The sequence below is a fragment of the Delphinus delphis genome, chromosome 4 (genome assembly GCF_949987515.2).
Source record: "Delphinus delphis chromosome 4, mDelDel1.2, whole genome shotgun sequence".
NCBI lineage: Eukaryota > Metazoa > Chordata > Mammalia > Artiodactyla > Delphinidae > Delphinus > Delphinus delphis.
In genome coordinates this window covers 47,522,830-47,538,165 of record NC_082686.1, presented here as the reverse complement: position 1 = coordinate 47,538,165, position 15,336 = coordinate 47,522,830, and the positions used below count along the sequence as shown (strand labels likewise).

Genomic DNA, 15,336 nt, shown 5'->3' with positions numbered 1-15,336 from the left:
TCTACTGTCTACTTTTGCTGCTCAAACCTATAGCTCTAAAATGACAGCAAAGATCATAGTCTGGTCCTCACAGAATTTTGGAAAGGCAGGAATTATCATTCTTGCTTAAAGTAAACTGCAAAAAGGGCACATTCTCGGTGTGCCCCAGGGCTAAGTGAGAAGAGGAAAGCCAGCTCCGAGCTCTTCTACTAGGTGTGTGTTGACCACACTGGCCTGGGATACATCTTATACATCCTGATACATCCTGATACTCAGGATCAGAGACTGGCTGGACTAGCAGCCGTTTCCTCAGTCACAGCTCAGTGTGCTATTGGTAGGTCTCAATTAGGTACAGCCCTGTTCTTCAATGCTTTTAAAAAATTAGAATGCAGTGTCACTAACAGAAAAGGCATCAGTATTTTTTAAAATAACCGTTCAAGTCTTGCTGCATACTTAAAGAATGATTTAAGTAAATATAAGCATCTGAGTACATTCACCTTACCACCCATTACAACAAAACACTTCCATTGCAAAAGAGGATCGGTCTCTATGGGTGGTTTCTGATTTTCCTGTATAAAAGCAAAGTGTTAGAAACGGTCCTCTCTGAAGTGGCTTAAAAGAAAAGTCAATTGGAAAATCCCCTTAACATCATGATAAAATCATTCTGTTGAAAGCTGTTTGCAGAGTGGCCTTGGCCAACCATGGAGTGAGGTTCTCCTCACATCGCTAAGGTGACATCATTCAGCAATTGCTGTCTCTTAATGGAGGCTGCACTTCAAAGAGGGTGGGGATGGGTGCCCAGAAGGGAGGAAGCTGGAAGGACATGGGAAGGGGAGGAGAAGAACCAGAAAGAAAGGGGTTGGTGAAGGAGAAAATAGAACAGTAAACAGGATGAACTTTATGGAAATGAATATCAACCTTATAAGCCAATTACTTTGCTATCGTCTTCAACAAGGCAAGTTTACTTCCCTCCTGCCATTTTGCCTTTTTCACTTGGTGGGGCCTGGTGGTTTACATTACCACCCTGGAGGACTCAAGAGGACTTAGGGGCACCTGCCAGGAGCTGGGGGGTGGGGTACAGAAAATTTCAGTGGAAAGGCAAGAGAGCAGTGTGTGTTGGTAGGAGGAGTGGGACCTAAAATGCAATTTTCTTCTTTGAAGTCCTCGCTATTTGCCATAATCCATTCTTTGAGTAAGTGTGTGCCTGTTATGCACTGGCGACGTGCAAGGAAGGGGTTGTGGATATGGCAAACAAGCCAGCCGTGGCTGAGCCCTCTGTTCTTAGCACACACTACCTTACTTACTCTATCGTTAGGTCGTTGAGGATGGAGTTCAACTCTTACAAACCTTACTCATCTACACACCCAGAAGGACTCTGAGCACCTTCAGACACTCATGAACGTTAAATCAGGGTTGACAGACTTGGCCTTCATGGTAATTTTGCCACTCGCCTATGCGGGGAGAGGGAATACATGAGCTTTCCATGGCTGCCTTCAGAGTGGAGGTCATACGGTCTGGGATGTCGCATAACCTGCTGAGCTGATTTGCATGAAACATGTACTTAATTTATTAGACCAAATGCGGGCATGGCCTCAGACCAGATCTGAGCTCCCCCTCCCCAGACCAGCTACTGGGCTTCTCATCCTCCAACAGCTTGTTGTCAAATCGGCAAAAGGCTTGTAACTGAGGGGTTCACTGCTCAACTTCCACTTTTCTCACTCTGAGTAGAACTTGGTTTATTTTGCTAAGTATCCTTCAGAGGCCAGAAAGATTTGTGTTCTTGCCTTTCCCGGATAAAGCGATGATCTCAGACGGAATTTATTTGCAAAGGGAAAGACACAATGCTTGAAAGTGGGGCAAAATTAAGACCTATATCTTTGGCTCTTGGCTCTTTTTATCGATATGATTCACGGGTCCCTGGCAGTCATTTGGTCTTGCCTCTCCTCCCGCCTCTACCAGTCACTTGCTCGGTACTCTGCCAGCATAAAAAGCTCCTGACTTTGCCAGGCCCCTGTAAACAAAGGTGGCTGAACTGACCAGTGTGAGAGTAATTGTCCTCAAGAGGGAGAAGGGATGAACAAAGCCACCACATAGAGGCTCTTTCACCATCTGCACCTGCCAGCTGAAAAAGGGATGCTCCAGTCTCATCTGCTTCCCTGTTGGGGGGCTGGGTTCTCAAACTGACCACTCTTTATAGTCCGAAAGCTGAAAATTCTTAGAAATTGCATCCAAAAAGTGAGATGGGACACACCTCTACTTCCTTGATGGTCTTTGCAGACAACAGAAGGATGACGCCCACTCCAAGGCAGAACACGCCTGTGGCAAAAAAGCCGGAGAGGATTTTGTTGGCTGAGAGCTGTAGCTGGTAGGCGGGCAACTGCTGCTGCTTCACGGCACTGTTGTCTGGCAATCTGGACTGGCAGTCCTGGGATTTCCTCTTCATTGTGGTTCTGCGGGTGACCCAGATATACTTTTGAGACATTTATAACATTACTGCTCAGAGTAATACCACATAATGGTAATATTGAGAATTACATGAATCTTCCTTTGCCCTCGCAAAGTCTTTCTGCTTTCTGGAATTATTTCTTAACCAGACCCGATTTCCACAGCTCCCTTCAATCAGCCATTGTTGGGTATGTTTTACGTAGGCCCAAAAAACTTGTTGTGCTAACTGCCATGCCTAGGAGGAAGAGTCTCCAGCAGGTCTGTATAAACCAACATCTGGCAACATTGGGAAGCAGTTACAACGGGCTATTTCTGGGACGTGGTGGCTAATTCAGGGCAACCCTTCCTGAAAGGGCGAAAATGGATTTATCCTGAAGAACTTGCCCAAATCCTTCAAGATTAATACAAATAATAGAAGTGAGTGCTGTCAGCTTTTCCCAAATGTGGCTGTCCCTTAACGTGAATATAAACGAAGTTGGGAAAATGCTCTCAGATTACAGCTAACTTTGCTCTTTGTGATAATGAGGAAGGGAGAAGCAAACAGGGATTGCAGAACACAGATGACTAATCTCAGTAGTTTCCAATTTTTTCATCCATAAGAAAGGCTCTGGCAGAAAGCGTAGATGAAAAACATCTCCTCCTAACCTTTCCTCAAGCACGCGCTTTGAAGTACCCCAAATGATGCAAGAGAAAGGAAGAGCAAAATAGATAATCACTTAAATGTTCAATATTCCCATATGGTATTATTGGGTTTTTTTTTTTTCACTTATTAAAAATCCACTAACATCATTTTCATTACGCTATTAATAATTACTTCCTCTTCAAGATGCATTTAAGATGTAGAATTAGGATTTAAAAAGAATTAGGTAGCATGTGAGTTTCTAATTTTCTTTTTTCTATTAACATTCGGCAGAGAAGCCATATGTTGGACTATTTTTGTATTAAAGAAGACAATAACTTTGGCAAATCTACCTAGTTTAAAAGAATACAAAACAAATGCAATTACTTACACTGGGAGGTTTCCAATTCAGAGTCAAAGCTTTCCCTTGCAAAACTGGAAAAAAAGCAGAACACCCATGGGGACTTTTCAGCAAGCCATTTGAATCTGGCTTGGAGGTGGTGACGAGTATGGCTGTTGGTATCAGACAGATCTGTGTGAGAAGACGGCAGTGAACACTCGGAGTTCATATCTACTATTTGTTTTATTAAATAAGCATGGTCAAGAACTTGAGTTTAAAAGGCAGTAACAGCCTGTGAGATTAGATTATGTGTGCAGAGTTGGCCTACAAAATATTGGGTATGTTTGCAATCTAGGTACTTGTTCCAACTTTGGGTGTGATTATAGTACATATGTAACACCTACCAGAAGGGTCATTACAGTAACAAATCAAGAACAGTATTTCTTAGGCTTTTTATAAAACAACAAAACCAACCTAACCAAAATCCCAAACTAAAAGGTGCTTCACAGGAGTATATTAGGGTTTTCCGGAGAAACAGAACCAACAGATCTAAATGTATATATAGATCTATCATAAAGAATTGGCTCACGTGATTATGGAGGAGGCTGGCAAGTCCAAAATCTGCAGAGCTGATGTTCCTCCAGTTTGCGTTTGAAGGCCAAAAGCTGCCATAGAACCAGGAAGAGCCGATGTCACAGTTTGAAGGTCATCAGGCAGGATGAGCCGATGTTTCAGTTGGAAGGCAGAATTCTCTCTTACTTGGGGGAGGGTCAGCCCCCAAAGGGCTAAGTTTAGCTATAGCTTGAATGAATTCTCATGCTGTGGTGGCTTTCTTTCTTTTTCCTGTAACTTGTTGAGCTTGAGCCAGAGTCCTGCAGGATGGAACGTGTTCCCTTATCCTTTGAATCCCCGTGTGTGGCTTCTAGCCCACAGAGGTGCACAAATAGCAAGTCGCTGGTGTGTGGAAGCATGTGATTTGCCAGAGTGTGATGTGCTACACTGCTGGACTCCTTTAACATTTCACAATATTTGAATGTGGAACTTCATATACCAGTAGTGGCAACTGTTTGCTTTATTATCTCCTTTGTTATATATGCCCGACTCCCCAGATAGATAACCATGGTGTCCTGAAGTGAATACAGGAGATCTGGGTTTGACTTCTTCTTCTGCTACTTAAAGTAGTGTGTGTCCTTTCTGAGATTCAGTTTAATCATCTGTAAAATATAAAGACGTTTCCTCCAGAACTATTTTAATGATTAACTGTGACAGACTATATATATTCTTCTTAGGAAACTTATATGCAATGTGGGATCCTTCACTGGATCCTGGAATAGAAAAAGGACATCAGTGGTAAAACTGGTATAATCCAAATAAAGTCTGTAGTTTAGTTAATTGTATTGTACCCATGTTGATTTCTTAGTTTTGATAACTGTACTAAAGTTATACAAGATCTTAACATTGGGGGATGCTAGGGGAAGGGAATATGGAAATTCTTTATACTATTTTTGCAACTTTTCTGTAAGTGTGAAATTATCTCAAAACAAAGAATTAAATAAATGAATAAGACAGTTGTAGTTACACTGTTGTCTTTTATTTGTTTACAAACTGCCACATATCCTTGCAGCTCTTTCCACCAGTAGTACCACTGCCACCCTTCACACTGGGACTAGGCATCACAGTTTCAAATCTGTTCCACACATACCATCTCATGAAATCCTCAGCAATCCTGCAAGATAGTATTCCCATTTCACAGTTGATGAAACAGGCTCAGAGAGGGAAGGGGCTTGCCAGAGGCTGCCCAGATGCTCTTTCCCTTGCTTGTACAGTCACATCAGAAGCCAGTTGGTGAAAGAAAAACTCAGTCTGCTTAACAAAAATCACACACAAGCCAGTGATACTTTATTATACAAGAGAGTTGGCAAAGGACACATTCATTTTGTAAAAGAATCCCCACCTAAGATTCCCAGTGATCCATCTGGTGATACAATCAATTTAATAAAACAATAGCTGATATTTACCAACTGCTTGCAATGGGCCAGAGCCATGCAAATCCCACCACGAAAACAGGAATTTTCATTAGGACCCAGACTTAGAAAAGGCCCAGCTTCAAAGATTCTGACTTGCATAGGCTGAGGACTCCCATTTCCAGAATTTCAAAAACCTCCTTTCTTATCTAAGTGAGAGAAAAGAAAAAAAAGTTTAAGATCAAGAAAAGATGGTCTTGGTGAATAAATTCAACCAGTCTGGAGTCCCTGGTGTTTATGCAGCTGTTATGGCCAGAATCAGGAAGAGCAAAACCTGCATTTTATTCAGAGTTGAAATATTTACGTAAGTAAAGGAAGCGGTACTATATAAGACATCAATTTCATTAAGATGTCCTTTTGTTTGTACAACATTCAACATAAAATCTCACAGAAAAATCTTTTTCAAGATATTCAAAGTGTGCCTATAGACTATACACAATATTTTAATGCAGGATAACTGTTAATAATGACATCATCACAATAAAAATAAGTATGGGTTAAAATGTTTTTCTTGAATACTATTTCTCCCTCATTATTATAATTAGAAAACTAGTGATGGTTGTTTACTCAGGTTTAACATTATAACTGAAATAATCAAATATGACCTCATGTGCCTGACATCAAGTTGGTTAAACTAGTTTTAAAAAAACAGTCAGGGGGGCTTCCCTGGTGGTGCAGTGGTTAAGAATCTGCCTGCTGATGCAGGGACATGGGTTCGAGCCCTGGTCCGGGAAGATCCCACATGTTGTGGAGCAACTGGGCCCATGTGCCACAACTACTGAGCCTGCACTCTAGAGCCCGCGAGCCACAACTACTGAGCACTTGTGCCACAACTACTTTAGCCCGTGCGCCTAGAGCCTGTGCTCCACAAGAGAAGTCACCGCAATGAGAAGCCCACGCACCGCAACAAAGAGTAGCCCCTGCTCGCCGCAACTAGAGAAAGCCCGCAGGCAGCAACGAAGACCCAATGCAGCCAAAAATAAATAAATTTATTAAAAAAAAACAACAACAACAGTTCAGGAGACTGTGTGTGTGTGTGTGTGTGTGTGTGTGTGTGTGTGTGTGTGTGTGTGTGTGTGTATGTGTGTGTGCAGGGAAGTGAGAAAATGGTTTTTAGCTTAACTCTCCAGTCAATTATAATCAGGTTTGGTCATTCTGAGGATATAGTTTTATACAGTAAATTAATTCATTCAACATGTTTGGAGGAATGATTGCAAGCTTCTTTGATAGTTACTGCCGTGATTTATTTCTGGCTGGTGACTGGCAGCCATGTTTATTACTGCACAACCCTATTCTCTCCAATAGCTACTTCTAAGCATCAGGCTAGATTGAAAGATTAGTCAGATGATAACATGGTAGGTGGCAAATCAATTTTTCTTTCTTTGTTTTTTAAATTTAAATTTAATTTTTTTTGCGGTACGCGGGCCTCTCACTGTTGTGGCCTCTCCCGTTGCGGAGCACAGGCTCCGGACGCGCAGGCTCAGCGGCCATGGCTCACGGGCCTAGCTGCTCCGCGGCATGTGGGATCTTCCTGGACCGGGGCATGAACCCGTGTCCCTTGCATCAGCAGGCGGACTCTCAACCACTGCGCCACCAGGGAAGCCCTTTAATTATTTTTTAAAATCTATTTTTGGCTGCGTTGGGTCTTTGTTGCTGCATGTGGGCTTTCTCCAGTTGCGGCCAGCGGGGGTACTCTTCGTTGTGGTGCACAGGCTTCTCACTGCTGTGGCTTCTCTTGTTGTGGAGAATGGGCTCTAGGTGCGCGGGCTTCCATAGTTGCAGCATGCGAGCTCAGTAGTTGCAGCACGCGGGCCCTAGAGTGCGTGGGCTTCAGTAGTTGTGGTGCACGGGCTTAGTTGCTCCGCGGCATGTGAGATCTTCCCAGACCAGGGCTCGAACCCGTGTCCCCTGCACTGGCAGGCAGATTCTCAACCACTGTGCCACCAGGGAAGTCCCTCAATTTTTCACATTATGATGATAATGGATTACTTTCATAAATATATAATGAGCTAATGCTGTTCCTATTCAGTATTCAATTGGTTTTAATCCATTGAGACATCAAAAAAATTTCCCCACTCCCCAAAACCAAAATAGCCCTCTAATTTAAGTAAGTGGGTTTTTGGGTACGTGGAGATGAAGGCAATGAGGCAAGTTTGTGCTCCCCCACCTCCAAGTACATATTTATAAGGATGAAAAGGCAAAGACGATTGTGTCTCTAAAACAAGGCACAGGGAAATACACCAAGTCCTCTAGATCTTCCTGTTTCTCAAAGATGCGGTATAGATGTGGTCCCCAGTGGGGCAGAGGCCACTGGTCATTTAATGAAGAAAAAAAGCTGATTCCTATAAAACACATGGAAAGGATACAGTTATGTGTAAGGGGTGAGATGGTCTCTATAACTGTAGTTACTTCAGAGTTAAAAGAAATAATTTCAAAGGCCAGAGTGTGCTGGTTCCCCATGTCAAAGACTTTACTGCTGTGTTTGAACTCAAGTTCAGATTGAAAAAAAAAAAAAGATTAAAGGCAATTGCTGGATTGCTAGTTATATGGTACCTCGGGAATGTCCATCATCCTTCTCAACTTCTGATCTCTCCAATTCCAGTCAAAAACCAGAAACTTTAAGGGGTTCAAATTAAGGCCACCTGAAAGAGACAGGGAGAGAGTTGCTACATTAAAGAACTTATGACATAAGCTTATTAAAATGATTTTTTATTCCTCTGGTTGCTTTTTTGCCTCATTTGCTCTTTTTTCCCCCAGTAACTAATCTCTGCACGTTAAGTGCTGTCCCTGTCTGATGGAAAACAAATGCAGCACTCAGAGACTTACTCTCCTTACAATCTTATCACTGATTCTCAGCGAAGCAGGGAAGCTGCTCTTGCTAAGCTCGTGAAATGCTCAAGTTCTGGCAAAGAATCAATCCCAAGCCTCCATTTCATGAAGCCTCAGAGGGTAAAGTGTCATTCCCGACAGGGATTTGATAAGACGTATCCTTGCAATTTGGGATAGTGACCCTTCAGAGGAGTTGAGTCCAACAGAGTCTGCGTGACTCTGAAGAGGTGAGTCGGCAGAAGGATGTGGACAGGGTTGGGAGGTTAATTTCAGGCAAAAAGGAAAGTTAAGATGAATGGGCTCTATTCAAAGCCTGCTATCCTTTGAGGAGACTGGTAAACCACTTAAGGACTCATTCCTGCTGTCTTCCTGTGTATCTAGAGACAATTATGGAGTGTGGGGCTGGAGGGGACCTCAGGGGTTGTCTGTTCCTCAGAGGTCTCAGAGTTGGGCAGTTAGTTTTTCCCATTCTACACGTTCTGCCCACTGCCCCAAGCTATCACACCTGGAAACATAATGAAGCCTTCTTTTATCCTTCAGCACTTCCCCTCAATATTGGCTATTTCAATAATTTCCCCTCTGCCCTAAAGACTTTTTCATGCTTCTTATAACTACGATGCCTCTTATTTAGAACTCTCTCTGTAAATTAAAAATGATGGAAATTAAGAAAGACAATGGGTTGATAGTGTTCCCTTAAAAATAATTGACTGCTGGGCTCCCCTGGTGGCGCAGTGGTTGAGAGTCCGCCTGCCGATGCAGGGGACACGGGTTCGTGCCCCGGTCCGGGAGGATCCCACATGCCACGCAGCGGCTAGGCCCGTGAGCCATGGCCACTAAGCCTGCGCATCCGGAGCCTGTGCTCTGCAGCGGGAGAGGCCACAACAGTGAGAGGCCCGCGTACCGCACAAAAACCCCAAAAAACAAAAACAAACAAACAAAAATAATTGACTGCTGATGGGACAGCAAACAGGTACAGCCTCTCTGGAAGGCAACTGGACATTATATAATAGGAGCTTTAAAATGCTTACTGTTTGATAAAATAATTCTCCTTCTCTGACATATCCCAATAAAACACCAGAAACTTAAGCATAGTTACTTATAAAGATGATAACTGTGTATTACTTATAATAGCAAAACAAATTAGAAACAACCCAAATATCCTACCATAATAGAATTGCTAAACACCAATATAACTTGGGGTCAATATCCAAAATATGTAAAGAACTCATACAACTCAAGGTCAAAAAACCAAATGATTTGGGGCTTCCCTGGTGGCGCAGTGGTTGAGAGTCTGCCTGCCGATGCAGGGGACGTGGGTTCGTGCCCCAGTCCGGGAAGATCCCCCATGCCGTGGAGCGGCTAGGCCCGTGAGCCATGGCCGCTGAGCCTGCGCGTCCGGAGCCTGTGCTCCGCAACAGAAGAGGCCATAACAGTGAGAGGCCCGCGTACCGCAAAAAACAAAAAAAAAAACCCCAAAACCCCAAATGATTTGATTTAAAAATGGGTGGAGGAACTGAATATACAGTTTTTCCAAAGGAGACATCCAAATGGCCAATAAGTACATGAAAAGGAGCTCAACATCACTAATCATCAGGGAAACACAAATCAAAACCACAATGAGTTATCACCTCATACCTGTTAGAATAACTGTTATCAAAAAGACAGGAAATAACAAGTACAGGCAAGGTTATAGAGAAAAAGGAACTGTGTACTGCTGGTGGGATTGTAAATTTGTGCAGTCATCATGGAAAACAGTATAGAGGTTTCTCTAAAAATTAAAAATAGAACTACCCTATGATCCAGCAACTCCACTTCTGGGTATATATCCAAAGGAAATGAAATCACTGTCTTGAAAAGATATCTGTACCTCCCATGTTCACTGCTACATTACTTCCAAAAGCCAAGATTTGGAAACAACCTAAGTGTCCATTGACAAATGAATATATAAAGAATATGTCACACACACACACACATACACACACACACACACACACAAACACAGCAATATTATTCAGCCATAAAAAAGAAGAAAATCCTGCCACTTGTGACAACGTGGAGGGACCTTGGCAGCATTATACTAAGTGAAATAAGTCAGATAGAGAAAGACAAATACTGTATGATCTTACATATATGTGGAATCTAAAAAAACACAAAAAACAAAAATGAACTCATAGGTACAGAGAACAGATTGGTGCTGGGTGCCAGAGGTAAGAGGTGGGAGAAATAGATGAAGGTGGTCAAAAGGTAAAAACTTCCAGTTATAAGATAAATAAGTGCTGGGGATGTAAAGTACAGCATGGTGAGTATAGTTAACAATGCTGTACTGTATATGTGAAAGTTGCTAAGACAGTAGATCCTAAAAGTTTTCATGACAAGAAAAAAACTGTAATGATATGAAGTGACTGATGTTAACTAAACGCACTGTAGTAATCCCTTTACACATCACATATACCAAATCATGTTGTACACCTTGGCCAATACAATGTTATATGTCAATTATATCTCAACAAAACTGGAAAAAAACTCAATAGAATATTATGCAGCCATTAAAAATGAAAAATTAAAACTATTTCATGACAAGCAAAGTTCTCATGGGATATATTAAGTAGAGAAGACAGGTTATAAAGTTATGATATGCAATATGATCTCCATTTATAAAAAATATAGATAAATGCATAGAAAAAAGACTGAAAGGAAATATATTTAATATTAACTAACAAGACATTACCTCTAACGTGACCTATTTTCTTTTCTGTACCTTTTTGCATTTTACAAGGGCTCTTATAATTAGAAAATCCCTTTCCTTATTAAATAAAACAATAGAATTCTGTCTGTAAGTGTACTGATCCCAAGGTTATGGAATATCTTTTGATGTTCGGAAACTCTCCTTAATATATCATATATATAAACATCTTAAGTCATAAACAGCTACATAAAATGAGTTATGTGCCATTTGTCTTGCTTTGTTATACTTTCAGTTTTTGGAGTGCTGGAATTGTTCTCTTTAAACACTTTGTATGTAGCCTAACATCTGTAGTCAATGAATATTAAACCATTCATCCAATCAGAATCAGAAGAGCTATTTTCATTAGTATTATAAATAAATCAACAGCTCCTTAAATGATTTTTCCACTCCTTAGATGAAATAAGCTTTCACAGTGAGTTTTCAAAACTCTGTAGAAATATAATTTCAACAGTCTGGGCAGCTTCGTTCTCTCTCTCTCTCTCTCTCTTAAATATTAAATATGGAGAAGAGTGGCCCTGTTGCCTGGGGGACCTGGCGACACATACAAAACATGTGGAATCCAGGAAGGGGAGAGGTGAGTCTTTGGCTAAGAGCTGTGGGAGAGGGAGGGCGCATCCCTGGCCTCCCAGCTGCCCAGCCAATCTCTCCCACCTCCGCGTCTCATGGATGGACTATGAGCACCTCTCACCTGCGCCTTCGCTTCCAATACCCTCCTAGGGCCACAAGACAAAAATCCAGCCAATCACTGTGCAAGGGCCTTCCTCCAAAATCTGACTTTCTTTCCAACTGAAGCACAGGCTACCACAGCCCACGAAGTCTCCAACCAAGAAAGGTGGTCTCTTTAATAAAAGTAATAACTAGTATTTGTTGAGTTCTTAAGGTGTAACACTAACTGTGTTTAGCTTTTTATTGGCATAACAATCCTTTGAGGTAGGTGCTATTACTATCTATGTCATTCAGATAAAGAAACAGTTTTAGAAAGGTTAAGAAACTTGCCAAGTCACAGAGCTGGTAAGCTGCTGGACCTGGGATTTGCATCCATAGATTTGAGTCTGTAATAGGGGCTCTTAACCTCAACATGTATTGACTACTTATTGTCTCCTTTGGATATACCCCATGTATCTGGCTGCGTGCTTTTGATTCAGCTGTTGTCCCATTCCTGAATGCTTTTCTCACATCTCCATACTTTAAAGTATATTAAAAAGATCCTATTTTAATCCTACCCACACTTCAAAGATCAGTTAAAGATCCTTTCCTCTGTAAAGACTTCCCTGCAGATTCAGCCACCATAACAATCTCTCCCTCATTTCAACTACTGTAGGACTTAGAAGTACTTGTTTGGACCTTGGCATTTACTGCTTCATGTCGTCAGTCTCAACTTATGCACATTTATCTCTTCAATTGGATCAGGAGCTCCTGGAGGGGGAAAGGCTCTGGAACCAGGAAGGCCTAGAATGAGAGATCTTGGAAGGGGCTACATGACCCTCCAAGCTTCAGCTTTCTCTCATAAGAAATAAGAATACTAGCCTGCAAGGATGCTATGAGTACTAAATGAGATATGTGAGGGTGTCTAGCACAGCACTGAGTACAAGTAGGAACTCAAAAAATATTTGTTTCCCTTCCTTGCCTGGGGCTACCAAGTTTGCTACTTCCTTGTAATTGCACAGACCTCTGCATATAGTGTTTTCACTTACCCAAGGTTTTTATCTGGAGAGAAACACTAGTATTTTTAGCTCTTGTTTGCTTCCTTTCAAACGACCATCTCTATACTGAGATATTATATTGATGAACACATTACTTTTAGATATGTAAAAATCCAGGAATAGCTCCAGGCAGTTATAAAATAAAGTTGTTAAACAAGTAATTTGGAAATGAGTATTTAAAAGAAATCTTTAATCTGTCTGGCAGGTAAGGTAGAACATGTACTAAGATCATCAGCAGGTCAGCAGGTTTTTAGGCTACTGGCTTTGAGAAGGTCAACAAACTATAAAAACCCACTGGTGGGGCTTCCCTGGTGGTGCAGTGGTTGAGAGTCCGCCTGCCGATGCAGGGGACACGGGTTCGTGACCCGGTCCAGGAGGATCCCACATGCCGCAGAGCAGCTGGGCCCGTGAGCCATGGCCTCTGAGCCTGTGCTCCGCAATGGGAGAGGCCACAGCAGTGAGAGGCCCGCGTACCGCAAAAAAAAAAACAAAACCCATTGGTGGATGATGTCTGGAACACTTTCAGGGTAAAGCACTAAAAGAAACACATTCGCAAGAAGTATTCTAGAGTGCTTGTATTTCATCCATAGAAACTGCATTTTTGTTTCAACATATCTTCTATACCAGCCCTCAACTGGAATGGGAGTCTTGGGGAGCCGAGACTCAATTAAGTGAGAGGGAAATATTCAACACATTCAGCTATACAAATTCCAGAGTCTGCAATCGGTGGAATAGATTGTGGACCCACTGAACTGCTTAAAGCAACTGGAATTTGAATGTATTTAGATGGGCATAAGTACCACAGTTTGCCACAGTCCTTATCATTCCCTATTGTACTACACCTGCTGGCTGGCTTTAGGGACTAAAGGCTAAGTTTCCAGCTCCTGAATTAACACAGAGGTCTGATTTCACTACATCACACATGTGGTTTCCCAAACTCACATGGGGGTTAGGCAAACACTCAGCTCTGAGTAGGAGTATCACTACCTCTTTTCATACCTTGTTTAATGAGTTCTTTAATCCTCCCTGGAGTTCCTACACCCAGGTGTACCACACGCTTCTCCAGCAATTTTACCTGCTCCTGGACCTATTCCAAAATGGAAGAGAACAAAGAAAAGAAGAGTCATTGGAAAGTTCAATCATAGTCCAATTTAGAGCATTTAATCTAAAAGTTAAAGTAAAAAAGCAAAAGGGGCTACTCTTGTTTAGGGTCAACTTCCAGGGCAAAGAAGGTTAACAGCAAGACAGAAGAGCATCTCCCCGGAAAACTGGTTAAGTCTCCAAAGAGTCCAGGGCTCAAACCTCAGCTTCTGTATGGAAACCTCAGAGCACAGAGGAGTAGTGACTGTTGTGGGAGCAGAGGCAGGAAACACAAAGAAAATCGGAACGGTCGTTCAATATGTTACAAAAGGAAGGCACCAAAGAACATGCTTCCTAAGGAGATACGGAAAAGAGGCTGAAGTGAAACAACTGAGGTCTGGAAGTGGCCCTTAAGGATCACTTCCACCCCCGACTAGGAACCACAGGCCCTTGCTTACCTTTATGTGTTTTGCGAATAATTTCACGACTTTGCTGTCTCCTCTGAATGCAGTCATTGACCTGATGAAAAGCAATAGATTTACGCAGAAGAAAAATCACTCATTCAGGGCCATGTGACATCTTAAGTATTACACCGTATTTATTCAAAATAATACGCACATTTATGTGTGTCTATATGTACATATGTATGTGGATAGATACGCACACACAAAATTCTGATTTTCAGGTTAGTCCATCTCTGGAATGAAAGTGGGGTGGCCTTTAATCAGGCATGCATCTGGGTTGGCTTCTAAGTCTCAGGCACACGGTTAACTTTACTTAGGTTTCCTTGATTATTGAAACATGTGGATTTGCCCTTCACTTGTGTTAAAATGAAAACCACAGTCCCAAAATGGTGTCACTCATGCTAAAAGCCCATGATACCGAAACCCAGATTTAATACTTCATCTAACTGCAGTTTCAACTTTTCTGAGAAACGTAATCTTAATCAACCAGTCTGGAATCTCTGGTCAAGCACCAGTAAGGTAATCTGTCCTGTGGGCCCTTTCCATACCAGAGAGGAACATAAAACCCTTGCCATTTCCTTCCCCCGCAAAAGAAGATGTCCTGGCCTAAAAAGCAGTCTTTCTTTTCTTTTGTTAATGGCTCCATTGCTCCACCCTTTTTCCTTTTTTTTCTGGCTGCGCTGTGCAGCATGTGGGATCTTCGTTTCTGACCAGGGATCGAACCTGTGCCCCCTACATAGGGAGTGCAGAGTCTTAACCACTGGACGGCCAGGGAAGTCCCTCCACCCTTTCTCCTATTAAAAACTTCCATTTTGCACAACCCCTCGGAGTGCCCTTCTAGTTGCTGGCTGGGTGCTGCCTGATTCATGAATCATTGAGTTAAGCCAATGTGATCTTCAAATTTACTTGGTTGAATTTTGTTTTTTAACACCTGTAATACAAAAGTTCTGTATTTTAGGTCCCTGGCAGAGAATTTATCTTCAAACTCTGCAGTATAGTTCTCATAAAAAATTTGTTTGTGAGAAATATCTTAGCAGTGATGTCAGCCTGTGCTCTACAGAGCCCAAGGGCATGTACGAAGGTCTGTGTGTGGCTGCCCTGCAGGGA

General features: G+C 42.2%; 2 protein-coding genes across 5 annotated transcripts in view; both read right to left on the bottom strand.

Annotated features, from left to right (window-relative positions):
* LOC132424038 (cell cycle control protein 50C-like) overlaps positions 1 to 3,543 on the bottom strand; it is a 50,558-nt gene extending 47,015 nt beyond the window's left edge. Inside the window, exons 1-2 of the mRNA XM_060009855.1 lie at positions 3,435 to 3,543; positions 2,231 to 2,429 (exon numbers count right to left, since the gene is read on the bottom strand). Of these exons, the coding sequence (XP_059865838.1) occupies positions 2,231 to 2,422 (192 nt within the window). The 5' untranslated portion in view covers positions 2,423 to 2,429; positions 3,435 to 3,543. The remainder of the gene's footprint in view (positions 1 to 2,230; positions 2,430 to 3,434) is intronic.
* A 1,423-nt stretch (positions 3,544 to 4,966) lies between these two features.
* The window catches only part of CMSS1 (cms1 ribosomal small subunit homolog), a 383,527-nt gene continuing 373,157 nt past the window's right edge, over positions 4,967 to 15,336 (bottom strand). For 3 of the 4 annotated variants that reach the window (XM_060010537.1, XM_060010538.1, XM_060010539.1), the window contains 4 exons: positions 14,224 to 14,284; positions 13,685 to 13,772; positions 7,961 to 8,049; positions 4,967 to 5,556 (listed from right to left, as the gene is read on the bottom strand). In XM_060010537.1, coding sequence (XP_059866520.1) covers positions 5,473 to 5,556; positions 7,961 to 8,049; positions 13,685 to 13,772; positions 14,224 to 14,284 — 322 coding nt within the window. In that variant the 3' untranslated portion in view covers positions 4,967 to 5,472. The remainder of the gene's footprint in view (positions 5,557 to 7,960; positions 8,050 to 13,684; positions 13,773 to 14,223; positions 14,285 to 15,336) is intronic. The other variant, XM_060010540.1, reaches the window with a different exon arrangement.